At 27.2% G+C, this 26,902-nt stretch overlaps 1 protein-coding gene across 1 annotated transcript in view; it reads left to right on the forward strand.

The window, feature by feature from the left end:
* The window catches only part of LOC107454162 (CCR4-NOT transcription complex subunit 1), a 56,547-nt gene extending 31,979 nt beyond the window's left edge, over positions 1-24,568 (forward strand). The window contains exons 29-48 of the mRNA XM_071185542.1: positions 1,179-1,226; positions 1,268-1,315; positions 1,398-1,538; positions 3,488-3,592; positions 5,366-5,494; positions 6,179-6,370; positions 6,452-6,703; positions 7,425-7,514; positions 8,547-8,617; positions 10,170-10,407; positions 11,250-11,489; positions 15,092-15,255; positions 15,333-15,396; positions 15,920-16,021; positions 16,097-16,354; positions 19,031-19,099; positions 20,076-20,256; positions 21,301-21,433; positions 21,903-22,037; positions 24,221-24,568. Coding sequence (XP_071041643.1) covers positions 1,179-1,226; positions 1,268-1,315; positions 1,398-1,538; positions 3,488-3,592; positions 5,366-5,494; positions 6,179-6,370; positions 6,452-6,703; positions 7,425-7,514; positions 8,547-8,617; positions 10,170-10,407; positions 11,250-11,489; positions 15,092-15,255; positions 15,333-15,396; positions 15,920-16,021; positions 16,097-16,354; positions 19,031-19,099; positions 20,076-20,256; positions 21,301-21,433; positions 21,903-22,037; positions 24,221-24,287 — 2,727 coding nt within the window. The 3' untranslated portion in view covers positions 24,288-24,568. The remainder of the gene's footprint in view (positions 1-1,178; positions 1,227-1,267; positions 1,316-1,397; positions 1,539-3,487; positions 3,593-5,365; positions 5,495-6,178; positions 6,371-6,451; positions 6,704-7,424; positions 7,515-8,546; positions 8,618-10,169; positions 10,408-11,249; positions 11,490-15,091; positions 15,256-15,332; positions 15,397-15,919; positions 16,022-16,096; positions 16,355-19,030; positions 19,100-20,075; positions 20,257-21,300; positions 21,434-21,902; positions 22,038-24,220) is intronic.
* Positions 24,569-26,902: the final 2,334 nt, after the last annotated feature.

The raw sequence follows: 26,902 nt of genomic DNA on the forward strand, positions 1-26,902 counted from the left end.
GTGTACAATTGGGCGCAATTCCAATGCCACTCAATCACAAAGGCATTACGTTGCTAAATGTTAATTTAAAATACTCTAATTTTATGTGAATCTAGCAATTAAAAATCTGAGTATAATTAAAATAAGTTATCAAAATACAATAAATTGATGAAAAGAATCTTACTAGGCACTATATTGTACCGTATGATATATATGTACCATATCCATTCTTTGGTTGAAGGAGTGAGCGCCTGTCACACTATTGTAACCTTCTTGCAAACTGTTTTTCGCCTGCATTGTTAATTCTCTAAATTATAATTAATTGTGAATTATAAAAATAGGTCGCTGCAAAAAATAAAAAGGGGAAGATATAATAATGAAATTTTAAATCAATTTTTAAAAAAACACCAAATAGGCTGTTGCCCTATTAGACATGCCACACATACCAAAATGTAATGTTTTTAATCATTAACGTCGCGATGCATTCCACTTTATATTAAATAAGCATTCATTTTATGTCAATTGTATTTCTTTAAGCATGAAGATAGTAAACATTTTTGAATGTAAGAAATTTTAATGGAATCAAAAATGAATTTATTAATTAGAAATCTTTTAGCTAATTAACAGGAATCCTTTAGGTAGGAAATAATGAACAATTATAAGTTTTAGAAGGAAAAAAACTTCTGTATTTATATGTAAATTCTTATGTTTATTGTATTTACATGTAAATTATTATTACTTAAAATCATACTAGTAAAAATTGTGAAATTTTATAAAAAAAATTTTAGTCAATTTCGGGTTTAACTGGAAAATGACTACCTTGAATCTCCTTGAAATATTTATTTGTATTTTTATAATGAGTATTCAACTATTTATAAACAATAGGAAAAATATTTCTAAATATATAGTAGGCAAACATTAAATGACTATTTATAGCAATTTTTAAAAAGTAAAAGTTAGTTTTGTTTTCTTCAGTTTAAATTTTTATGTGACGTTTTCAGTATTTTTTTTTTCCTTCCAGTGTTTTTTAAATAAAAATTGCACAATATGTTTCTTATGTCCTAAATTCTTACTTAAATTAAAATACTGCGAAAAAATATTTCTTTTTTTTTTTTCACAAATTCTGAAAATAATTTTATAAAATCAAAAAATCTTTTTCGCTTACTTATCTTTTACACTTATTTTTTACACAATTTTAGCTTCCATTGTTCCAAGCTCATGCTCAGTTAAAACAGTGTGTCTATATTGTTCCCTTTGTAGCAAAAGTGGTAGAGTCCTGTGCAAAAAGCAAAGTAAGTACATCTTAAATCCNAATGCTTTCACAACAGCCTTAAGAGTAAAAAGCCTTTTTATACATATGTTTTTTTTCACTCATTGGTAAAATGAAGAATATTAAGCTTTGTCTAAATTAATTGCAGAATCCTACCCCACAACAAAAGGAACTAACAGAACATGCATCTGACATTGTTGCAAGAGATAATTTGGAACTAGCATGTTGTTTTATCCAAAAGACAGCTGTGGAAAAGGCTCTTCCTGAGATTGACAAGCGACTTAGCAATGTAAGTTATAAAATTATATTTATTTTAAGTACAAATGACACTTTATTTGCTACAAAACTTTTAAGCTTGACTGAATGTTGTTAAAGAAAAAACAAAATGTCATTTTTATGTTTTTTTCTATGAATACATTGAGTCTTGATTATATACAAAGATTACAAGTAGTCTTTTGACAATTAGAATTCAATTAGGGATATCATTTTGTAACTTTTGAAGTATTCATATGCAAATAATTATTAAATTACAAAATAACGAACGAAAAACTGTAAAATAATATGAATACTTTGCAGATTTGTGGGTTTTTGTAAAAAGTGCTCAATTTTCTCTTTTCCAAAATGAGATGCCTTACAATGCTCATTCTCGCCATAAATTACACTCAAAGCGTAGGTTTTGCATTGTTCATTTTCACAATTTATTCAACCACATTCTGTTTGGACTTACAGTAATTTGTATAACACAAAAGTGTCTTATTCGCTATTTTAACATTTAGCATATGCTGTAAGAAATCTTAAGTTATTCAGCAATAGATTTTAAAATAATTAAATTTTAAAAATCATCTCTAATTTGTTAAATGTGATGAATATATGGACCATGTAATAATTGCTTCTGGCAAAATTTTTAATTGCTTCATTAAAGAAATACTGAACCAAATTACAAATTTTAATTAAAAAAGAAAAAGTAACTAGTTTACATTTGTAAAATGTAATTATTAAGATTTTCTTAGTTAGCTTAACTTTTTACTCACATTATAAGTTCAGTATAATTCGTAATTTTAATCTTGTAAATTTTTTTGTTAAATATACATTTGTAATTAATTTTATTTAAGAAAGTACAATAAATAATTGAATAAAATTATTATTAGTTTAAAAAATAGTATGAGCATCTCTATTTTGAATATATTTTAAATTGTGCTTAAAATGTTTTCATAGTGGCTGATAGAATCTTTGCCAGAAACTGGATATTTTATTGTGATTATATGAAGCCTTTGAAAATGATTTTTGCATTTTGTTAATTTCATGAAATGTACACAGAACTTTAAACAATAGGGGGGAAATATTTGTTTGTGTTTCTTAATTATTATGTTTTTCTTTTTAAATTGCCTGAAAAATATTTTTTGAGTGCTTACTTTTTACTGAAAAAGTGGACTATCCACCCTGCTTAGCTCCAAAAAAAAAAAAAAAAAAAAAAAAAAAAAAAAANAAAAAAAAAAAAAAAAAAAAACTTTCAATATCTTCTAGTGGATAAATGGTTTCTCTTTCAAGAAGATAGACCCATTCATAGCACTATTGAAGACTACTTATCTAGATTGGGTTGACATAGACTGGAACATACTAATAAAGTCTATAAATGTGCATTTAAATTAATATTCAATGTTTTTAGATATAATTTATGTAAATAGAATCGAAATGACTATAGCTTAGAAATCTCACACAAACTGTTTATTCTAAAAGATATTGGCTGACAATCTGAAAAAACTGAAAATTTAGGGAACCTCTGTTTTCTATAATTTAGATTAGAATCATTGTCCAAGATTACTGACACGCCTCTTTAAAATAAACTCTCCTGGGATTTTTAGAGTACATAACGAGACTTGTCTCATTTTCTGATGACCATGCTTTAATTTCAGATAAATGTTATAACATCTTTAATGGGTTTCTGATTACGAAAAATTTTTCATACAAGTAAAAAAAATTAAAGTGAAATCCAATAATATCTTTTATACATGTTTTCCTAATGACATTTATTTTTAAGTTACTTTACTACTTATAACTTTTGTGTATGTAATGAGTATTTCAACAAGTGGGGGGGGGAATTAATAATGTGATATTAAATGCACATTTGTAAAGTTGTTATGTTGAATGTGTTGTTTTTTAAATATCACTGGCATTTGTGCCTTAAAAGGTATACAACTTTTTATGATTAAAAGAAGATTCTTTTCAATGATGCTTTAGGAATATGATGCAAGAAAACATGCCAGGAGTGAAGGTCGGCGTTATTGTGATCCTATGGCCTTAACTTATCAAGCGGAAAGAATGCCTGAACAAATTAGACTAAAGGTTTGTTTTTGATGCTCATATATTTCTAGCCAATTTCTCTTAATGGTTATCAGTCACTTCATCAATATTGTATAGTTTATATAATGTATAAACATAGTCACTTTACCAAATTTACCTTTTTTTTTTGTGAAACCTGTGCCACAGCCTTTCAGCAACCCTATCATTCTCTTTCCTTTCTATTTGATTTTGTTAGACTTAATCTGTAAGGCATTTAATTTTCTTTATGCATGTTGCGAAGTTTGATGCAATTTGCCAATTTTTGCTCTTCTGTCATTGAACTCTCTAAATTAATTATAAGCTGTGCCGGGACTGTCAATTAAAAAATGTCTAAAGATAATTTTCTTACACATTTCGCCTAGCTATTTATGAAACCAAATTACTCAGGTTTTTAAACTTTGCGTTATTTCTCAGTTAATATAATTTCTACATTGTGTATATAAATACACACTTTATGTTATTACTATTGCAAATCCACTTAGTATTTCGATTGTATTTTCAGCAGTTATTGATATTGATTTGTACATGGGTTTTAAATATCCCAATATATTTCTGACAATATGGGAAATTCGAATCTTGCATATGAATATTTAATTTTTAACGCAATGATTCTATTGCTTTTTAGGGGGGCATTTTTTTCACTCAGTTTTTAAAATCCCATATTTTTGATACAGTATTATTTATTACAACAACCAAGTCTTAAAACAAAACATGCTTTTAGTACCTCCTTTTTAAATATCCTATTCATGTTTTTTCTCTGTCTATCTTTTCTTCCGGTAAATACTGCTACGGATTTCAAGATTTTAAACTTTTTTTCCCTGTGATGATGATTTACAAAATGCGTAAAAAGAAATAATTCGAATGTTTACCTCCTACAAAATGTTAAAATATCCCCCATGTTATTAGAATTTTGAAAAAAAATATTACATATTCATTTTTTTAAAATATTATATGCAATTTTATTTTATCCAAATAGGATTTTTTTGGTAAACACAATGTATCTATTACTTTAAATTAGTAATAAGTATATTTGTTATTATTAAAAGTATCTTGCAGAAAGATGTTAGTGCTAGAGAGGTTTGAAGCAGAAAGTTCAAAAAAATTCTGCCACGGGAAAATTGCCATTCTGCCTCTTATTAACTATCACAACTTGCTTAGACTGGTGTAATTACTTTAAACAATAGATACTGTAATTAAAAATTAAAACTAATTTTGAACCAGGGCTGCCAACTTTATGCTTTTTTTTTTAAAGTTTTTATGTAATGGTAGACAATTAAAAATTAAAATTTTGGGATTTTTCCCAACATTATAAAAGCCTCACCACAAGAAAGCTGTATAGTGGCGTTTCGTATGAACTTTTGAATCCTTTACATGTAAAGGTGTGGAAAATAAATCGAATTTACAAAACAAATACAATCATACATTATAACATAAGTTTAGTGGCCACTAGAAGAAATGTATCCAAAAAGTGCAGAAAATTAGCAGACCTGTTAAACATATTCATTAGCATACAATATAAATAAGTTTGGGTTTATGATCGACTTTACAATGCATAAGAGTTTTACGGTTCAGTAAATCTTAGCATATTTCGATAAAGGGATATTTTAACTGCTATTTACCTCTTAATGTTTCTAAAGTCTTTAAAATCATCGATCTTATAAAGATTAAAATTTTTCTTATGAAAATTGGTCTGTCTTGTACACTTTATTCTGTTCTTGTTTGATCTTTTTTTTTTCTTTTTTTTTTTTTAATCTTATTATTTTTTGCAATGCGTAGGTTGGAGGTGTAACTGCACAACAAATGGGTGTTTACGAAGAATTTGCACGTATGATTCCTGGATTTCTACCAAATGGTGGAGAAAGAGAACAACAACAACCAGCCAACTTTATTAGCAAACCAATGGCTGTGAGTGATATTTTGTTTAACTTATTTATTTATTATTTTTTTCATCTTTATTCATAACTGTTTTTGTTTTGTTTTTTTAAATCTTAATGTGTAAAATGTGTAAAAGTTTGTTACTTGATTTGAAATAACTTACATTCATTAATTCTCATTTCAACTTAATAGCATAAAGTTATGCATATCAACCACTTCATTTAATATATAACTTTTCATTACATAACATTCCAAGCTCTTCTCCTTTTGAAATAGTCTCTTTTAAAAGTAATCAAATCAAGTACAGTATTGACCTAAAAATAATGACATTAAATATTTCTGAAAAAGTCCAAACTTTTTATCAAAACCATTGTTTTTTATATATTTTTTGTTACACCTTTGTTTTCCGCAATCACTGGAACCTGTTATGAACCGATGATACATGAGACACGTCCATTGTGTGTTTTTTCCCCCAACGTTGTGACAGATAATGTGTTAAAAATGTTCTTGTAGCAGCTCTTCATAACCCATTAATCAGGCTTTTCTGAATTCAGCGTGCAATAAAAAATGATTTACAACTCCCGCATGAGTATAATGATAAATCTGTTTAAATATTTTTAAAAATATGAGGAATAATATTTTATTTATAAAGATGTACTTAAAATATATTCTGTAAGTGTTGTTAGTAATTTTCACCATGTTATTTTTTAATAGCTGATGCAGCCGTATGCTACTGATGAAGTTAGTTTATTGTATGATAAACTAATAAGAGATTTGGAGATGCTACTTCAAGGCAGTGTAGCTTCTTCAAGTACTCATGTAATGGCTCTTCACAATCTACTTGAAGCTGTATCTCTCTGTCGCAACTCTCAAGAATTGCCTGCTGCCGTTTCTCTCCTACAAAAAGTAACTCCTTTTTCTTAAACAGCTTTTTAGTTGGGTTTTTTTTTCCAGTTTTATTCTTTTGTTAACTGTTTTTTTTTTCAGACTGTGGAAAGCTTTTTAGAAGGCATGAGTCAACCTGCTAGTGAAATGGAGTTTGCTATGCGTTTTAAAGAGGGACATTTGATGGTACTAAAAACTCTGGCTGATCATCGAATCTGTGGTCATCAATGGACAAGTAAACAAATAACCCGGTGGCTGATTGAAAGCAGAGAAGAATATAGATACAACCTTGAATCAGTTGATGTCCTGATCAGAAACCATCTTATTAACTTGCAAGCTTATGATCTTCATTTGTGACACAGGTATATAATAAAATACATATATTGCCAATTTTTTTAAAGAATTTTAATTTTTTGTTCCAATTTATCAATTTCTTATTGTGCTTTAAAAATTCTCATCATTTTGCTATTTCAATATTTTTATTCTATTTGGGTAAATTCTTATTTATTTTTTATTATTTTTATCCATTTGTCAATTCTAAAATAGAACATAATCTATTAAATGAAAATATTTCTAAGAACTATTTTATTTGTGCAATTTAGTAGAGTATTTAAAAAGTAAAACTTCTATTTACAATATATATTCATTGTAAAGATATTTTTTCCAGTAAAGTTCAGATTTGTCTCAGGCTAAAACTATAAATTGTTGCTAAAACTGTCCTAATAATTCCCAACTTTAGCAAAAGAGTGTTAAATTTTGCAATGAATAAAACTAATGCTGTAAAAAAAAATTTATAACCACCAAAGCTGCTTAACATATTAACAAAATTTTGAAACAAATAGGGATAAATAAGAACTACCTGAAATAAAATATTAAAAATATATCTCTGACTTTTGCTAAGCATCAAGTGTTATTTCTGCTGCTTTATGATAATTGGATAGGACTCTGTAATACAGATAAATTCGGCTGCTACAGCATATGTTTTGCTTTTTTTTTTCCTTTTTTTTTTTTAATTATATTATTAGTATTAAATTTGTATTAATTTTTTTTTTCTTTAATTTCAGTCAATGGATAAAATGGCTTAAATCTTATGGCTGTTTCATTTGCAATGCAGTTGGTGAAAATGTATCTTTTGGATGAAAGATCTGCTAGTTTTGTGTCAGAGGTAAGTAAGAAACATAGTAGTATTTATTTATTTCAGAACTCTGTAAAAAAAATAATATTAAAAAATAAATATTACCACAGTATCAGTATTTACTATTAACACAATTAAGGAACACTGACATCAATAATACTTTGGCAATTATTTTAGTGCCTAAGTATAAATTATTTTATTTTTGAAAAACTTCTGCAGGAGAAAAAATTAATACTTGAAAACTAAAGTAACATTCACTATTTTATCAAAATTTTATATTTAAACATGGATGCATTTCAATATTTTATTTAATTAATATTTTTTAATTCCATGTTATACTATCATGGCATGCATCTTACGCACAAATTTTTTTATTATTATTATTTCGAATGGTAGCAAATAAACACCCTTGTCAACTTTAAACTATCTTTAGGGTTAACAATTATGAGGTTAAAAAGTTTTTGAAATTACTTGTTTCACTATAGATTAATAATTCCATTCAATGCCAGTCTACACAAAAAACTTAATTTGACTCTTAATTGACATAAAGTTGATAAAAGATGTTTTTTCATAGCATAATGTCCAGCCTTACAAAAAATTATTTTGTTTTTATTATTTTCTGTATATTTTAAAAAAATCTGCTAATTAAAACAATTAAGATTAAAATCTCTACTTTTGATGCATAGATCTGTACTAGCATATTTTTAGACTAACTCTATCTTAGTGTTAAATATTAAGCTGGAATGTCTTTATAGTAAATACATTTAATTAAACATAATTATTTTAAAAAATACTGAAAATTATTTTATAATTAAAAAATCAAATCTTTTTTTTATTATACTTCTTAATGTAAATAAACATTTGTTTGTGGATTTAAATCTTATTCAAACTTAAATTTGTGGTACATAAAAAAAAATAGTGTGACTTCTCTCTAAATTTCAGTTTTGTGCAAACTTGTTATACAAAGCTGTGAGAATTTAAAATGACATGTAAACAGTTTTACGCATATTTCTTTAATTTGAAATTTTGTATTTTATCTTAAATAAATTATCTTTGTTTTAGTCTGACCTTTACAACACTGTTGAAACTTTAGTTCGTATATCATCTGTGCAGCGACAGCAACTTCCAGATGGGTATGTTTTTTATATATATGTATATTTTTCCTTTCATGAATAGTTATTTTTCAACTATCAGCATAAGAGAGAGAGAGAGAATAGCCAATCTAAATAGAGGCTTATTAACTATAGTGTGTCTAAAGAACTCTTCCTGCCACTGATTTTCAGATTGTTTGCTACTGGGAAACAAGAAATATTACGTTTTAGAGTTGCAGAGCTTTTGATACTTCTTTTGCCAACCCTTGTTATAATTTTTCCTAAATGTTTACCCTACACTGTATAAATAGTTCTACCTCGTTATAATAGTCACCTGCAATGCTCTAGGCAAATTGCGTGGGGAGTTCTTTAGATAGACTATATATTGTTTTTGTGTGTGTTTACTAAATTTTCTGTGTAAGGTTTTTTTAATTATTGGCAGTATTTCATGCGAAATATAATGATTTAAGTTCAAAAGTTAGTCTTAATTTTTTTCCTGTTAGAAAATTTTCAAACATTTGTAAAAATAACTTTTTTATAAAAAAAGAAAGATAAGTGTTTAAATTGTTTCACAAAAAGTTTTTTCATGCTCACAGGGTTCCCGCGGCCTTGAAAAGTACTTGAATTTCATTTTGATTTTCAAGGGCCTCTAGAAGTACTTGAAAATGATATTAAATCCTTGGAAAATTCAAAATGACCTTGAAAAGTATCAAAAACTCAGGAAAACAGCCCTATTTCCAGCATTTCTGTGTTTAACTTTTTGACACACGTATGTGTGAGAGAATGACTTTCCCGTCTTTCAAGTGATGACACGTACTGTTTGATTTTAGGATTTTTCTTTAATAGAAAAGTGGTCAAAATTGTATTTAAGAATAATTTAAATTTCACTCTCTAAATGCTTCTTCCACTTTAAATATTAAATAAAAATCTCCCGGCAGAGTTGTTTTTAAATATCTAATTGATATCACAGTATTATATAGAACATCCCCCCCGTCCTGCCCGAATTTTTGCTTATTCAGAGGTTGCATACCTAGCTTAAAATAGGCTTTGTGCAAAATTCAAATCTGACGTTTTTATGAATCATGAATTTTATTCTTGACTTGATGCCAATCCCCCTTGCATTTTTTATACTTAGATCACTTTCCGAAATCAAGAGAGCAATGGAAGTCTTATTTTTCAGTACTGCTATTGTCGTCTAACATTTATCGTCAACTAACTATTATCGTCAAAATATTTTAGTTTAAAATGTAAAATTTTAGTCTATCTTTTACTAAAATTTAAGTCCTTGAGAATTTTATAATAAGTCTTAAAAAGTCCTTGAAAAGTACTTGAATTTTATTTCTGGAGTAGAGCATGAACCCTGTAGCTCAAAAATTTACATTTTTTTTCTTCCTGAAATTAAATGCGATTTAACCCTGCTGTAAATTAAATTTTGATACAATGAAATAATAAAACAGGTGTTAAAAAACTAACCAAGATTAAATATGCTACATCATTTTATTTTGTCTTAGTAACTGTGAAGGAAATTGCTACTTTTTGTTTAATATTAAGAAGGAATTTTGTCCTAATTATAATTTTCTTTATTTCATTTTAGATTATCTCAACTCTTGGATTTAATCCGAACATCAGCAGATGCTTCATTCCTTGATAGAGCTCCTGGGGGTGGGCCAATGGGAATGATGTATTCTGGAATTACACAAGCACGAGAATTTGACGATCCTCCTGGACTTTATGAAAAAACTGAATATTTATTGAGAGAATGGGTGAATATGTTTCATTCTCCTAATGCAGGAAGAGATAGTACCAAGGCTTTCTCTCTCTTTGTTCATCAAGTAAGCATTCAAAAATGTATTAGTGCACCTTTAATCTCAAATAGTGCTGCATTAAAATAACTATTGAGTGTTTTTCTTTTTTAAATGTGGTTCAGTAAATTCTTATTGATCATTAAAATTTAATGTATAATATTAAGTAAAGATATCACTTAGGCAATGTTCAAAACTAAAATATTCATGGTAATATATTACAAACTCACTTTGGAAGATGTTATGCCACTTTAGTTACAAAAGTTCTTTAAAAAAACAAAAAAAAAAATCCTTCCAACAGGATTGTCTTTTAGCACAAATAGCTAAAGGCATTCAAGAATCTTTTTAGACAAATTCATTACGAGACCAGCCTTCTTATTCACCGGGCTTGAATCCCAATTTTCATGCTAAACCTCATAAGACTTGGGAATCTTTAAGAAAATTACTGTGCAGAAGTGGGTTGTAGCTTATAGCAAAAGATTTTGTGACAAGTTTACAGTTTTTTAAAAAAGCCAAAGGCTGTCACTTTGTAAAATAATTGTAGACAGTAAAATGTTCTCATGTTAATTTGAGAAAATTATTTTTAAAAAAAATAAATATTCTGCAGAATGAGAAATCTAGAAAGCTCCCCTAACAAAACAAAAAGTAACTAATTAAAGCAAGGGTGTTATATAAGAAAAAATTTCTGTAATCAAAATTGCTTTACTTCTAAAAGATATAGCCCTGGTAAATGGGGGCTATATGCTTATAGAAAATTGGGTGCTAACTTTATAGCTGTCAAATGATAAGCTATGAATATATCTGTTTTAAGATTTTTATTTACTTATTTTATATTTTCGAAATGATAAATAATTTTATTTCTTCCTCTTCAGATGAATTTGCAAGGTATCCTAAAAACTGATGAACTAATTACAAGATTTTTCCGTCTCAGTACAGAAATGTGTGTGGACCTTTCCTACAGAGTTTTGTTGGACCAAAATAATAAATCTCCTACAGTAATTAGAGGCAAATGCTTCCATACTCTTGATGCTTATGTTCGCCTGATTGCCCTTTTAGTCAAGCATAGTGGAGATTCAAATAATACAATTACCAAAGTCAATTTATTAAATAAAGTAAGTGCAAAACTTTTATTACAAAGTAGGATTTGAGGAAAAATCTGGATATTATGCCTACTTTTTTTTTTGCTACTAATTTTACTCCTTTTCTAATTTTCCTAATAATTTTTTTCCTATGTCTGTGTTATAGCTAAATTTATTATTTTTAACCGAATTTGCAGAAAAGGCCTACATCTAACATAGAAGTTTTATGTTTGGTAACTAGTAATCCCTTGTTTTGTTGAAATATAACTATTTTTCAGGGAGTTTTAGTTTGCTAAACAATTCTTTTTGCTTCTTAACAATTGACAGATTGTAACATAACGATTAAAAGTTAATTGGTTTAACACAGATTTAGTCCCAGAGTCTGCTGGGATAAGCCTATTGCGACTTTGCGTACAATTTTGTTTTTTAGGCTCTATTTAATTTTTGGTAACTATAAAAATCTTAATTTGTAAAACAGATTGATTAGTAATTTTGCAGAAACTAGGTTCCTAGTAATATTTTACAATTTTATATCAATTATTTTATTAGCCTATGTTGACTGAAAATAGTTTTAATAAATCTTAACTTAACTTAACATAAGTAACTTAATTATTGTTTAATAATTGTAAAACACTTAATAAGTTACCAACCATTTTAAATATTACCATAAAGCATTACATGTAAAGGGAATATTTCAGAATTTCTTTATAAAAATGAAATACTGTTTTTAATTTCGAATATTATTCAAAATAATAACAGTAAAGAATAATGCTTAGAAAGGAAGAAAAATAAAATATGACCGAAAATACTGTTAAATAAGGAATAAATCAATTTAAAGGAAAAATATGACTACATATAAATATGTTAATTTCATGTTTATGAAAACCAAAAAATATAATCTAGTTATATATTGGTTAATTACTTAATTTAAATTAATATTTCACACATCGAAGCAAAAGATTCTGTATATTTTTTGTGGCTTTTAATTTTCAATAAAAGAAACGTCTCTGTTAAAAAAAAAACTATAAACTTTTTAAGCCTAATTACATCTTTTAAACTACAAAGATTTAATGAAATATGTTCACTGCATTGATTTTAAATTGTATTAAACTAAGCCTGATGAAAAAATAAGAGGTCAAACAAAAAATAAAATTTGATATCTTTATTTACAGGCCCAGCAAAATGTTTAACAAAATTCCGATACTTTTTTCTTTTTGCTGCATCAATTTTTGTGATACATTATATAAATGAACAAGTTTATTAGTAAAATAAAAAAAAGATTTATGATTTGGCCTAACTGAATATTCAGCAAAAGGACATGAAACAACATTGTTCATCAAATTAGTCAACTGTTAGCTGTAGTGCAATAAAAGAAAGAAACTAAAATTTAGCGTAATTATCTGAAAACTAAATATTTTGTGCATCCCTTGCAGTAAAATATAAATGGGTGTTCTATTGTTTTATTTTTATTGAACTTTTTTTTTTAATATGAAAAAAATAATCTGAATCTCAATTTCTTTATTTAACTATTCAACTCTTAGAAAGTATCTAAAACCTAACTCTGTTTCAAGGCAATCTTAAAAAAGTAAAGACTAATTAGTTTCAGAAATATAGTTAAAATATATTTTTTATCAATATGTATAAATGTAAGCCATTTTTTTATATATGTTTTTTATAATAGTATATAAATTACATCTTTGTGTTTACGTTATAGAAATTCAGTAACTTTAGCTACATAAAATAATTTTATTTCATTAAAGCTGATAATTTTTTATTGATACAGGGATGGAACAGCAGCAAAACAATTTTGGAGCAAGTAAATATAGTTTTTGGAGCAAATAATTTTTATATTCGGAGCAACAAATTGCTTGTAAAATTACATTATTAAGCTCATAAATTTACAATTCCTAGCATATTTAACAGAGCTTGGGGAAAAAAATTATTAAATTAAAAGGATACATTAGAAACACAACAAAAAATTAGCCTAAATACAGGGCTGATTGTGCTCCGGAAAAAATCCTTTTTTCCGGAATTTTCGCTAACAGTGATCCGGAGATCGACGGTCCAAGCGTTTCAAAAAATCATTGATCACAGAAGTTTCCAGAAATCAAATTTTCAAAGGTGGAACTTAAAAACACAGTTTATTTTATTTGTTTGTAAGGGAGAGCCAGAGAAATACTTTATTCATGATTAATATTCATTTTTTATCAGTAAATAGTTATAATCATAAACTCAAGAAAGAAAGACATATTTGTAAATTTTAATTACTTCTCCAGGTCATCATAGGTATGTGTAAATGGTATAGGTATGTGTAAAATTTTAAATATATTTTAAGTAAACTAAGAAATCTTGAGAAAAAAAGGGGGAGACCTTGTTTAAATTTTTTTAATTTTAACTGGGTTTTTTATTTTTTTTTAACTCAAGAAATTTTCCGGAGTTTTGACTTGGGCTCACAATCATCCCTGTAAATATGTAATTGAAAAAATTACTCAATTGGTTTCCTGCTAAAATAAAATCTAAAAGATCAAATCATATTTAGCTTACTATACATTTTAAATAATTAAGTGAATGAAATATTTTTCGACCATTTGTGTGGTTTTTCAAATTATATTTTTGATGTGATTTTTGTGATGTGAATTTAAAGTTTTCTTAGTTTGCTTAACTCTTTACTTATCTTTACAAATTCGGTATGATCAATAATAATCTTGTTAATGTTTTCTTGAATATGCTTTTATAAATAACTTTTATTCAAATCTAAAAAATACACTTGATAACCTTTTTAAATAACTGTAATTTTGAATTTAAAAAAATTTTACATTATTGTATCAAGTAATTTAAAAAGTAGAATGATCCACTCAAAAATAGAATAGATTAGAAATTGTGCATAAATTGTTTTTATGGTGGCTAATATAATCAAGAAATGAATTCTTTGTCAGAAACTAGTTATTTTATCATGATCATGTAACATGTTTGTATTTCGATAACATAAATATGAAGAACTTTCAACAATATCAATGTGAAGAAGGAAATTTATTGGTGCGCATATCATCCTAATTATGAGTTTTTTAAAGTGCTTAAAAAGTACTTAAAAGGTGTTTATTTTTTGTAGAAAACTTTGACTGCGCACCCTGTTAAATCATTACTCTGCGTAGAAGTCCTAAAATGCAAAATTGATCTCGTTTTAAAATACAAGTTCTTGAAATGAAAGTTTGTTGAATAAAAACATAATTACTATTGCATATGAATTAAATATTTCACAGATTTTAATAAGCCTTTAATGTTTTTTTCATGAGAACGGATAATTCACATTTCTGTTCTAATTGAAGACACATTAATATGCTTTCAACAAATTGCATGCATTAGCTTTTATTAAGTTAATTTAGCTAAATCATATAAAACAGATTAAAACTAAATTGCCAAGTGAATAAAGCTTCAATTGCTTGTAAGTTTTTATTTAAATAAAAATAAATTACAATTACTTTGCTTGTAAAGTAAAAAATATACAGTACAGTGAATTTTTAAGAAGAAAAAAAACAACTTGTAAAAAAAAATGTGCCCCACCCAAAAAAGATCAAACTGGGCCACGTTGGTGAACCATATTACAAAATGAATTTTAAACTTTCTATGTATTTTAGGTTCTGGGAATTGTTACTGGTGTGCTTTTACAAGATCAGGAATTGAAAGGTGTAGAGTTCCAACAATTGCCTTATCATAGAATTTTTATAATGCTGTTCTTAGAGCTTAGTGCCCCGGAGGCAGTACTAGAAGCAATAAGTGCACAAATTCTTACAGCCTTCTGGTATTATACATCTTGTGAACTTTTATCTTGTGTCTTGTTTCTTACCACAATACTAATTAGGTCTCTATTTCTTTTAGCAATACTCTTTATTACCTAAGACCGCAAAAGGCANTTATGGGCATTTACCTGTATAATTTATTGGCTATAGATTTATACAGTTAATGTATGTGTTTCAAATAAAAACTGTTGAGTTTCAAATAAAAGTTTGTGGAGTTAGCCGTAAAAGCTTGTTACAAAGAAAAATATCATAAATTTATATTTCCCGGAGGAAAAATTAAATCTTGAGCTCCAAAATATAGTTAAGATATTAAGAATAATGTATCAATAAATATAATTTATGATTTTTATTAGAAAGTATATACATTTTGTTCTTTATAATAAAAAAGATTTAGAAAATTTAAGTATTAAATATTACGAACTCTGGAGAGAAAAAGTGGCTTTGTAGCAGTTTTCATTTGCAGTCCTTCTTTTTTTTTTTTTTTTTTTTTTTTTTTTTTTTTTTTTTCTAAATTCATAAAATTACTTTTTTGTTTTAATTGGAAAATTTAGTTAAGTATCTAATATTTTCTAAACACATAAAATATTCTTCCCTCAACTATTTATTGTATTTCCTAGTTTGTATAATTCTTTTAACAAAATTTTTTAATGTTATTTTTCTTTTTAGGGATGGACTATGTATGCACAACTGTTGATTAGCTTATTCAAGTTCTTGTCTCCTTTCCTCAGAAATGTCGAGCTCGCATCTCCCATCCAATTACTTTACAGGGTAAATATAAAGTTATTTACTTCTCTTGAAACATCTTAACTATGACTTATTTACTCAAAATGTTTTATTTTTTAGGGTACTCTTAGAGTGTTATTAGTGTTACTACATGATTTCCCAGAGTTTCTTTGTGATTATCATTATGGTTTCTGCGATGTTATTGCCCCTAACTGTATCCAGATGCGGAACTTGATTTTAAGTGCTTTTCCAAGAAATATGAGACTACCAGATCCATTCACTCCTAATTTAAAAGTTGATCTCTTACCAGATATCACTCAAGCTCCCAGAATACTCGCAAATTTTAATACTCTGATTGTGCCAGCATCTTTCAAAAAGGTGATCTAGTGATAACTTTTAAATAATTGATAAAATTACTGCATAACTGTTTTTTTTTTTTTTTTTTTTTTTTTTNCGTATGGAAGATTTTTTTTTTTTTTTAAATAAATATATATATGTATTTTTAGTGTATGTGTGTATTTGAAAATTTAAGACTTTCTGTAAAATTTCTGTCATCAATGTGATAATATTTTTTCGTGTTTTTAAATGGGTATTACGCGTAAAATCATTATCAAAGCATTGCAAGTATTTATAGACAACACGCGATGGTCAGTACCTCTTAATTGTTTAATTTTCAAGCTGTGTAATAAGTTTTGTTAGATTTTAAATATCATTTGTTTAAGGATAAAGTCGATTAACTGTTAGCTTGGCTACATAACAAAATTAATAACCACTTTGTATATTGCTCATTTTCTCCCAAATTTTTTTTTTAAAATATTTTGACTTTTGAAAGACCTGACCGAGCTATAATAGATAAATAATAAACAGAATAGTGGTTGCTTTTATATTTTTCTTTTCATCTTTTTTGCTCTGGAAGAAAAATTACTTTTAAAATAACTTACACTGTAGAAATGATTTATAATGAAAGCAAAGTGACTTATGTTAATTTACACATTAAAAGAATGTCAATGGAAATTATGTGCAAATATGATTTGGAAAATGTTTTAGAAACTGTGTAATAATTAGAAATGTGTTATTGAATCTAAATAGAAATTAATTTCTCATTTTTTAAATAGAGAAAAAAAATTTCTTTTATATGAAGAACATTTTGTTGCCTCTGCCATTATCTAAGATGAGTGTTAAAAATGATAACATCCCAAAAAATGTCAAGCACATGAAACATACAATTCATAAACTTTTACTCAGTGTTATGCATGCAAAAACTGACAAAATTTATAAACTAATTTGCTTAGAACTGTCTTGTGTTATAGATTGCAACAATAACCCACAGTTATTATTTTTTTTATCCATTCTCTTTGACTACAGCCTTGAACTTTATGAAAAATGTCTTGTTAAATCCACACATGTTATTTTTCAGTATCCTTTTAAATTTATTTAGTCAAAGGCGACAAAATATGCTAAGGAACTGGCATCACCATGATATTTCATTTATTTTATTTTAATACATCATATATCTGTAAAATTACATATCTGTAATGACATGGTTTTTCTTATATATATATACAGTTGAACCTGGTTATCTCGTACCTCTTTATCTCGAAAACCTCTTTATTTCAAAATTTTTAAAATTCCCTACATTTACTGTCTAAAATCAATGCATTTTCCATGTTTATGTCGAAATTTTTTTCTTCGAAACCTCCGTTTCTCGAATTTTTAACAATAGAGCAAAAATTTTACAACTTTTTTTATCAGTAGAATTCGTAGACAGAGATGAATTTCGTGAATCCACAGGAAGTCGGGATGAACAGGTTGGGGGGTTTTCTTGGAATTTCAATCACTATCCCTGCACTTCCTTAACTGGAAAGGAATACAATGATTCTGGCAGTAAGTAAGGGGTTAATAAGTAGTCACCGTCAGGTGTTAGCTTTTCAACATAGATAAAAAAGCTATGAATAGGAATTCATTTTGACCTCAAAGTTGCAACCAATGGATCAAAGGATAATTAAGAGTTTTAAAGTGAACTATAGAAAACAGTTGGTACTCAAACTTGTAGATGTTATCGATAAAAAAAGTTAGACGCTATCAGAATTACTGTTTTGCCTGGAGAAATGTGTCTCTAAAAACTATCCAAAATGGTTTTAAGAATAGCTGAGATGATGATGAATAAGAGATTGAAGACATCAGCAAAGAAGAAGAAAATATTTTTGCTGAAAATGCGGTGCCAGATTTGCCAGAATGGAATGCAGTAAAATCTGGATTTAATGTTGACCTTAATTTTGAAAATTTTTACAAGTGAACAACTGCCTGGTAACATGTGGAACATTGACAGATGCCTAAATCATTGGTAATGTCAAAGGAATATCAGATGAAGAGGAAGAAGCTGAAGATCATATTGATGAATCAAAAGTGAATGCAAAAGAAGTAGAAAAAGATGTAGAATTCTCATAAATCAGTCTAGAATCCCAGGAAAATGTTGGCTATGAGGAATTTGCGATCTTTCAAACCTCAAAAGAATAATCGAAATAAATAAAATTCTTCGTCAAAAATCTTGGAAAAATTTTTTTCAGCGTTAAATGTATGTTAAAAAACTGTTATGTAAATAGATGTATTTGGTGTAATTAATTTAAAGAAATGTCTATATTTTTCTACTGAAAACAATTAAAGCACTTTTAAGAGAATTTCTTAATTAAATTTGATTTTTTTTTAGAGTACCTGCATAACTCGAAACCTCTATCTCGAATTTTTCGCCTTTCCCGTGGGATTCGAGATAAACAGGTTCAACTGTATATCATAAATTTTAGTAAGAATTCATCATCATGTTTATTTAATTCAAATCAATTCGGAAAAACTTGATAACACTTTATTATTGAAAAAATAGTAACATTTGTAATATCACTTTCTAATTTTCTTGTGTAGTTGTTCGTAAGCATTTATTTAACTATTATGTGTCTAGTTTAGTTGTAATTTATAATTTATTTTCTGACATATTTTGATTAACTGTTTAGTTATGGAAACTTTTTAATTTAATGTGTCAATAAATCATGTTTTATATAGGAATTGGATTCTTACATAAAGACTAGAGCACCTGTCACATTTTTATCTGAACTTCGAAGTAGCCTACAAGTAAGTTAATTTTTAGTTTCTCTTGTGTATCATTTAGATAATGTACATATAATAAATAAAAATCTAAGTTTATTTCTGCAGTAAAAGTTCAATACTATTTGTCTCTTAAATTTTTTTCGCTTTTAAGATCTAGGAGTATATATGTTAACTTTTATTTACAATTACATTCCTGTAACCTTTTATGAACTAGATCTAAATACAGGTGCTAAAAATTTTGATAAATTGTGTTACAAAAAACTTAAATAATGTTACAAAAGTATTTAAAAAGTTGAGCAATTCAGACTTCATCCCATTGAAATTGTAAAAAGAAAATAATAATAATAAAATTATTTTTACTTGAAGTCAAATTGAATAAAGTAGAAAAGTGATGTAAAAAGTTTAAAAAATAGCTAATATAAATGTAAAAGTGTTATGTAAAAATGTTTTAAACATATTTCCACTATTAAATAGATTTCTGATTTATATTTGATAACTTTCACATTTTGAGTTTTCTCTTTCTCTGGGCATTTTTGCTTTTTTTTCCCCTCATTATGGGCATTTACCTTTTGCGTATTCGACACTTATTTTACTAGGATTTGTTTGGTATTGACTCACTTTTAGATAATATTTAAATATTTTTGTTATTTATAACTCTCAATATCTTTTGCAATCTTGTTTTCTCCTATTTGTTACTTTTTTCACATTTATTTAAATGTAGATGAAAATATGTCAGTTTTTCTATTTCAATTTTTAAAAAATCTATGTTTTAAAAGAAATTTTCACAGCTTTGGAAATCAGCAAAATCTGAGCTTTATAACGAGTTCACAAATGACACATTTCTGGACTTACTTTTGCGTACCAATACTGTCACATGCGAAAAATATTATGTAAATTGTATTTATTATTTAAAAAAATTTTAAAATAACTCATTTTGTTTTCTTACCTTTTTACTCTGAAATCTTCTTGCATTTATAACAAATTCTGGAACACTTTCTAGGTATCAAATGAACCTGGAATGAGGTACAATATACCTCTCATGAATGCTTTGGTGTTATATGTTGGTACCCAAGCCATTAGTTACATCCAAACCAAAGGTCAAACACCTAGTATGAGTACAATTACACATTCATCTCATATGGATATATTTCAAAATCTAGCTGTTGATTTGGATACTGAAGGTAGGAATAATAATTTTTTATATTGAAATTTTCATTTTTTACTTTCAATATTTTCTAATAAAAATCAACGTAAAACATTTGTGCCTGACTCATAAAAAAGTTCATTACAATCTAAAAGGCGCTTTTTATTTTAATATTAACATTATATCTTTATTAAATACATATAAATGTACAGAGCTCCAAAATTGTACAGTTTTTTTTTTTTTTTTTTTAAATTTCACACAAATAATAGAAAATGGAAAGAATAATAATTAAAGTAAACNGAGTCATTCATTATTAATAAAAATATAATGCTGTCATATTTTTATTTTGCAGTAAAATTTGTTTTTATCCACTGTAGGGGAAATTATACTTTCTTCTCTTTTTTTTTCAAAGTGCAGGGCTGATTGTGCTCCGGAAAAAATCCGGATTTTCCCTAACAGTGATCCGGAAGTTTCCAGAGATCGAAGGTCCAGATTTTTCAAAAAAATCATTGATCTAAGAAGTTTCTGGAAATCAAATTTTCGAAAATGGAACTAATAAACACAGTTTATTTTATTTGTTTGTAAGGGAGAGCCAGAGGGATACTTTATAAGCTTATATTCCAGATTAATATTAATTTTTTATCAGTAAATAGTTATGATCATAAACTCAAGAAAGAAAAGACATATTTGCAAATTTTAATTACTTCTTCAGGTCATCATAGGTATGTGTAAATGGTATAGGTGTTTGTAAAATTTTAAATATATTTTAAGTAAACTAAGAAATATTGAGAAAAGGAGAAAAACCTTGTTTAAATTTTTTTTCTTCTCATTTTTCAATTTAAACTGTTTTTTGTTTTTTTTTTTTAACTCAAGAAATTTCCGGAATTTTGATTTGGGCTCACAATCACCCCTATCATCAAGTGTTTGGTATATGTATACTGTACCGAAAAATTTTCTGATTTTTGTCTTGATTTTTTCTTTGATTCACTATGCTTATTCACTTTATTTGCTATTTATATAATTAATAATTTTTTTTTTTTGTCTTGTAAATATGTTAATAGTTAAGATTATTGTGTTTCAGGGAGATATCTATTTTTAAATGCTATTGCCAATCAGCTGAGATATCCAAACAGTCATACACACTATTTCAGTTGTACTCTTTTATATCTGTTTGCTGAAGCGAATACTGAAGCCATTCAGGAACAAATCACAAGGTATGTTTTGCTATGTGACACTTTTTTTAAACTCTTAATAAATTAACAAAATTAGTTGTTAATCATTATTGTTTTTTAATGTGTTAAAAAGTAAAATCTATAGTTAAATTGAATTAAATTTAGCATTTTTTTTTTCTAAAACTTAAGCTTTTTTTTTTTGGCAATATTTAGACTTATTAATGAAAAATAAACAATGCAAGAATTGTTAAACTTGATTGAACCCTGATACTCAGTTGAGTATAAATAATTTGTTTGATCACTTTTTAAAATATTTAATTGTATTTTTTGAGTTAAATATCAGTGTTTTCTCCCATCTTTATTTAATCTGTATCTTCTTAGTTTGCCATGACTCTTAGATTGTTTCTTTCCAAACTAAAAATGAAGACTTTCATTATAAAAAATTTGTGGACATTTGTTGCTTATGAAGTAATTCTGTTTTCTTTTTAAAAAATAAAAAAATTTCTTTCAGGGTTCTGCTTGAGCGATTAATTGTAAATCGTCCTCATCCTTGGGGTTTGTTGATAACATTTATTGAACTCATCAAAAATCAAAGTTTTAAGTTTTGGAATCATGAGTTTGTTAGATGTGCTCCTGAAATAGAAAAGTTAGTATTACTTTCTTTATACTCTCAATTACTTATATAGATTAAAATTTGTGTGAGAATCAGCAAAAACCTTGAAATGTGTTGATTTTTGTCCTATTGATAGGCCACTTTTGTTGCTTTATTTTTACCCAAGTTTTATTTTAAATATTTATATTGACATTTAATGTTTGTTAAAATTTTTGATTAATGTTCTAACACAAATAAATTCCAAATAAATGCACTTTTTTGCAATTGAAACCAGGTAACTCAAGGAAAGATTAGTGGAGGAATAAACATATTTCTTATAAACTGTAACTTTAGTTTCTTACAGATTCGAGTTCTCCTGATTGATTAAAAGAAATGACGTTTTTTATTAGTGACTATAAATATGTGTGTTCTTTCATGTGTGACTCTCTGTGTATCAATTAATAATGATCCTGAAATGTGAAGTTGGTATTCGTTGATGTCAACATTTATTTATTTTTTTTATTTAATAGGATTAAATAAATATTTCATAATGGGTGATAAGTATTTTTTTTTATGACATATAGCTCTGCTGAAATGTGGTTTAGTACTCACACTAAGATTATTTTTACTTTTCTACCTCCATTTAAAGAAGAAAAAGCAGCTAAATGTCATTGATTTCTGTGTAAGGCTTATTAAGACCATGGTCCATCTATATCAACTTGAGTATGTGTTTAGATGGTTAAAAGTAAATATTTTATCATAAATCTTGAGACATTGCAGAACTAGTATTGTTGAACTGAGATTTGTGTTGAAATCTGGAAAAAAAATGCCTTATTTTTGAAAGTTACTGAACTACCAAGTAAATTTGATCTCCATATCTTGGGAATGGTTCAGAAGTAAGAAAATTTGTTGTCACGAGACTTGGAAAAGAGATTTATAGTTCCTGTCTAAAAATGCTAGAAAACACTCAAAAAGTATATCTAAACAGATATAGTCTTTTCCGACTACCTGATTTTTCATGATAGCCTGTCTGAATATTAATCATTCATGTTAGAAGTGCAATTTAAAAAAAGGCTAATTCTTTATTGCTTTAAAAGGACACTCATTCTTTCAAGATGGAATTTGTATAATGCCTGTCATTTCATAACATAGGAAAGCTGGTTTTGCTATGCTAAGAAGAATGTAGCCTTAAATATAATTTTCTAAGTGCATCACTGCCAGAGGTTTTTTTTAAAAATATTTATCTGTTTAATTTGCTGTTAAATTAAGACCATTGAAGTAGAAAAGGTTCTAACTTCTATTTTATTTTGATATCTAACCTTTTCCTAATGATTGATATTTTTCCCCCTTAAAAACACACACTTTTATTTAATAGAGTTGGATGTGCTAATCATATCCACAAATGTTGAATTCATGTAAAGCTAGTAATTTTTATGTGGTTAATTATTACTAGCATCAACATCTCTCACTATTTAAAAAAAAAAAAAACATGGATTATTTCCTAAACAAATTTTTTAGATAGCCTAATAAAGTTGCATAGTAAGTTTGGCTATCAGTTTCAAATAATGCAATAAAAATGTGTATTTTTTTTTTTTTTTTTTTTTTTTTATAAAAGCACTTGAGTCGCGATGGCTCAGGAGATAGAGCGTTCCCCTTCCAATGAGGTGAACCGAGTTCAAATCCCGGCAATGGCTGGTCGGTACGAATTCCGCATCCGGCTTGCATCGACCACAGTGCTGACGTGAAATATCCTCAGTGGTAGACGGATCATGGGTTAGAGTCCCCTTGCCGTCAAGTTAACCGTAGGAGGTTCTCGTGGTCTTCCTCTCCATGTAATGCAAATGTGGGTTAGTTCCATCAAAAAGTCCTTCACAAGGGCAAATTTTTTCCCAATACTTGATACAGGAGTTCCCTTGTCTTCTGGATTGGGTTCAAAATTACAAGGCTATGTAGTTGAACATTAGCAGTCGTAAACCCAAAAATGGGTCGACTGTTCAATGACGGTTATAAAATAAAAGCACTTTATCAATACCAGCCTACTTGATATATTATTTACTAAGCATCAATGATTTTTTAAATAACATCAATTTTATGACACTAATTTGTTGGAGTTTTAAAAGATCGAGTCATTTAACCATAAGTTGATTATATTACATGAATTCTATTCAATTTATTTATTTATAAATTGTGTTTTAACTGATAATTAACTTTTTGTTCCCATATATTTCTTTTTTCAGACTATTTGAATCCGTTGCAAGGTCTTGTATGCATCCAAAGCCTTCATCCGAACAGACTAGCTCATGAAAATCATATGTAAATATCAATGAAAAACTGTGATTACTGCCTATCATAGACTTAAACAGCCTAAGTTGCTGTCACTCTTGCCACAGTTCTTTCGTACTCATGAAGTTCCATGTTCTGTCTGCCAAAACAAGCATTTGTGATTATTCGCGTCACATTTTAAGGCAGCTGGGACAATGTAAATTAAGCATAGATTTCGTTTTATCTCTTATGTGTTTTTTGTAGTTGATGTATGATTTTTGTTTTGAAAATGATTTTTGCAATAAAAAGGAATTTGAATTTTTTCCTTTCAGTTGTCTAATTATTTCAATGCTGTATATTTTTTTGGACTTGAAAAATCCTTCTTTCCTGGGTAACTTCAAAGTTCTTAATTTCAAAAAAACCAATGATTAATATTTTGAAAATATTTTAAATAGAATAATATATAAAGTAATAATTATTAGGCTGATGAAAAAAGTTCTAATACTTTGAAACAGTGCTAAAAAAGAACTTGTATATTTTTAGCACTTGTAATTTATCAGAGAGTAATTTATAATTTATATTATCAGATTATTATTCTGGGAAAAACATGTTAACAACCAAATACAAATTTTGTAAGGTAAGAAGTAACAGAAAGATTTGCAACATTGCTTCTCCTTCAAATCGCCAGAGTGTATCATCCTGAAGTAACTTCTGTTTTAATTATCAGATTTTATGTCTACTGACTGTTAATGCTAACCTTAATGATTAGAAGTATTTATCTCAAATGTATTAATTAATTCTAACTATTAATCAGACACAAAAATAAACGTACTTTCTTTGATTAAACATGCCTATTTTGTTTCTAAGGATTTTGCTAAGTTTTCTAATTTTTCACCCTCTAAGTATGGGATAGCCACCATCTGGAAAATGAAATGAGGAAAGTGGTTGAAAGTTTGTACCCTTAAACTTTTTAATTTTAAGTAACAAACAAGTAGTAACAATTTTTCTTTTTTAATAAGCGAAGTTCTGCTAAAATTTACTTAAAACAATGTCACTCGGTTTTTAAACTTTGATTTATTTTAATGGAAGGTTGAATTTATATGTCCAGAAGAAATTGTCAGCTTTAGTTAAAATAACTGTAATCTATTTCAAAATTATCAAGATCACTTTTGCTTTCAGACTTGATGATGCAAAGAACATTCACATCAAAAATTTAAATATTAGGAACAAATACATACTAGTCTAATGCACATAATGTTTATGACCATCATTACAGAGGTTTAGACTCAAAAGGACAGTCATTTTATTATTCTCATCCTAGTTTGTATAAATTAACTGTTGGCAAAAACGAAATGATTAACGTTCACCTCCTATCTGACCACTTAGCGTTTAGGGTTGAAACACATAAGTTTTTTAATTGTTATACGAGTCCCAGACAAAGTGAAAAAAAAATTTGTTTTATTAAGATAAAAAACAGTTTGCCATCTATTCTAAAGTCTTAAAATATTTTAAATCGACTAGTATTTTCCAATTTATAAGTCAAATTTACACAGATTTCAGTAAAAATTTTGACAAAACTATAAAATTACCGAACAAGAATATACTTCATCTAACAGTTGACTCGGTACAATGCTTATTGATTAATCACCGCTAGTTATTCCAAGAGTGTTTTTCTATAAAAAAAAAAAGACTGCATTTAAAATCTGTAATTTTTAGTATACCTATTAAGGTAAAAAATGAGATTTTTTTCAAGTTTTTAGTGTATCAACGTAATCTTAAAGACAAAGATAAATTCTTGTCAATTAGGAATATGCAGTAATTATAAATTAATTAAATTTTCTAGAAATACTCTATTTCGCTGGCCAAGCCATGGAACTTCTTACGAAGTTGATTTTAAATTGCTTCACAATCTGAGGCACATCGTTTTTTATTCCGTATTTGTCCATTTTTACTGCTATACTTGCATAATTTTATCTGGCATAAAACGTAAGTTTATAGATGTTTTAAGTTAGGAATTCGAAGTGTTAGTGTTTCCCTAGCAAAACATGTTTTGTCTCAATACTAAAAAAAGTTACTGTCGCTACCGTTCCTTTTCAGAAAATTTTTACTGAGCCTGCTTTTCTATGTCATAACTCAAAAACTTTTTAATGAAATTTTGAACATTTACAGAAAAATGTTTTTAAAAATTTCTGGTATCAAAATGTTGATGTAGTCGTTATTTAATGTCAAAGAGGAAAATTGCTGTTTTGTGTCACGTAATTCAGTTTAGGGAAAACTAATAGCAGAAAATTATGATTGTTTTGAAGCTAAGCACTATTAGAGTTTCTAAAAATGAATAATTTCTCTCAGTTTATGTAAGTTTTTGAGAAATTAAATAGCTCATATAGACGATATTCAGACTTCTTCAATGTAAAGGGAAAACAAATTGCAGTAAAATTATATTTTTTTTGCAGCTCCTTCTGACTGAAGACATAAAAAAAAATTAAAGTTCTAGCCTTTTCTAAAATCTTATTGTATTTTTATACAATCCTGAAAGGTTAACAAATAATATGCATTTATTTTACTCCCTTTTTTTTTAGGATTTATTTTAATTATATTGGACTCTGTATTGATATTATATAAGCTATTGAGAGTTCTTCTGCAGTGTATCCTTCCCG

Source organism: Parasteatoda tepidariorum, chromosome 1 (assembly GCF_043381705.1).
Source record: "Parasteatoda tepidariorum isolate YZ-2023 chromosome 1, CAS_Ptep_4.0, whole genome shotgun sequence".
In the NCBI taxonomy this organism is placed as follows: domain Eukaryota; kingdom Metazoa; phylum Arthropoda; class Arachnida; order Araneae; family Theridiidae; genus Parasteatoda; species Parasteatoda tepidariorum.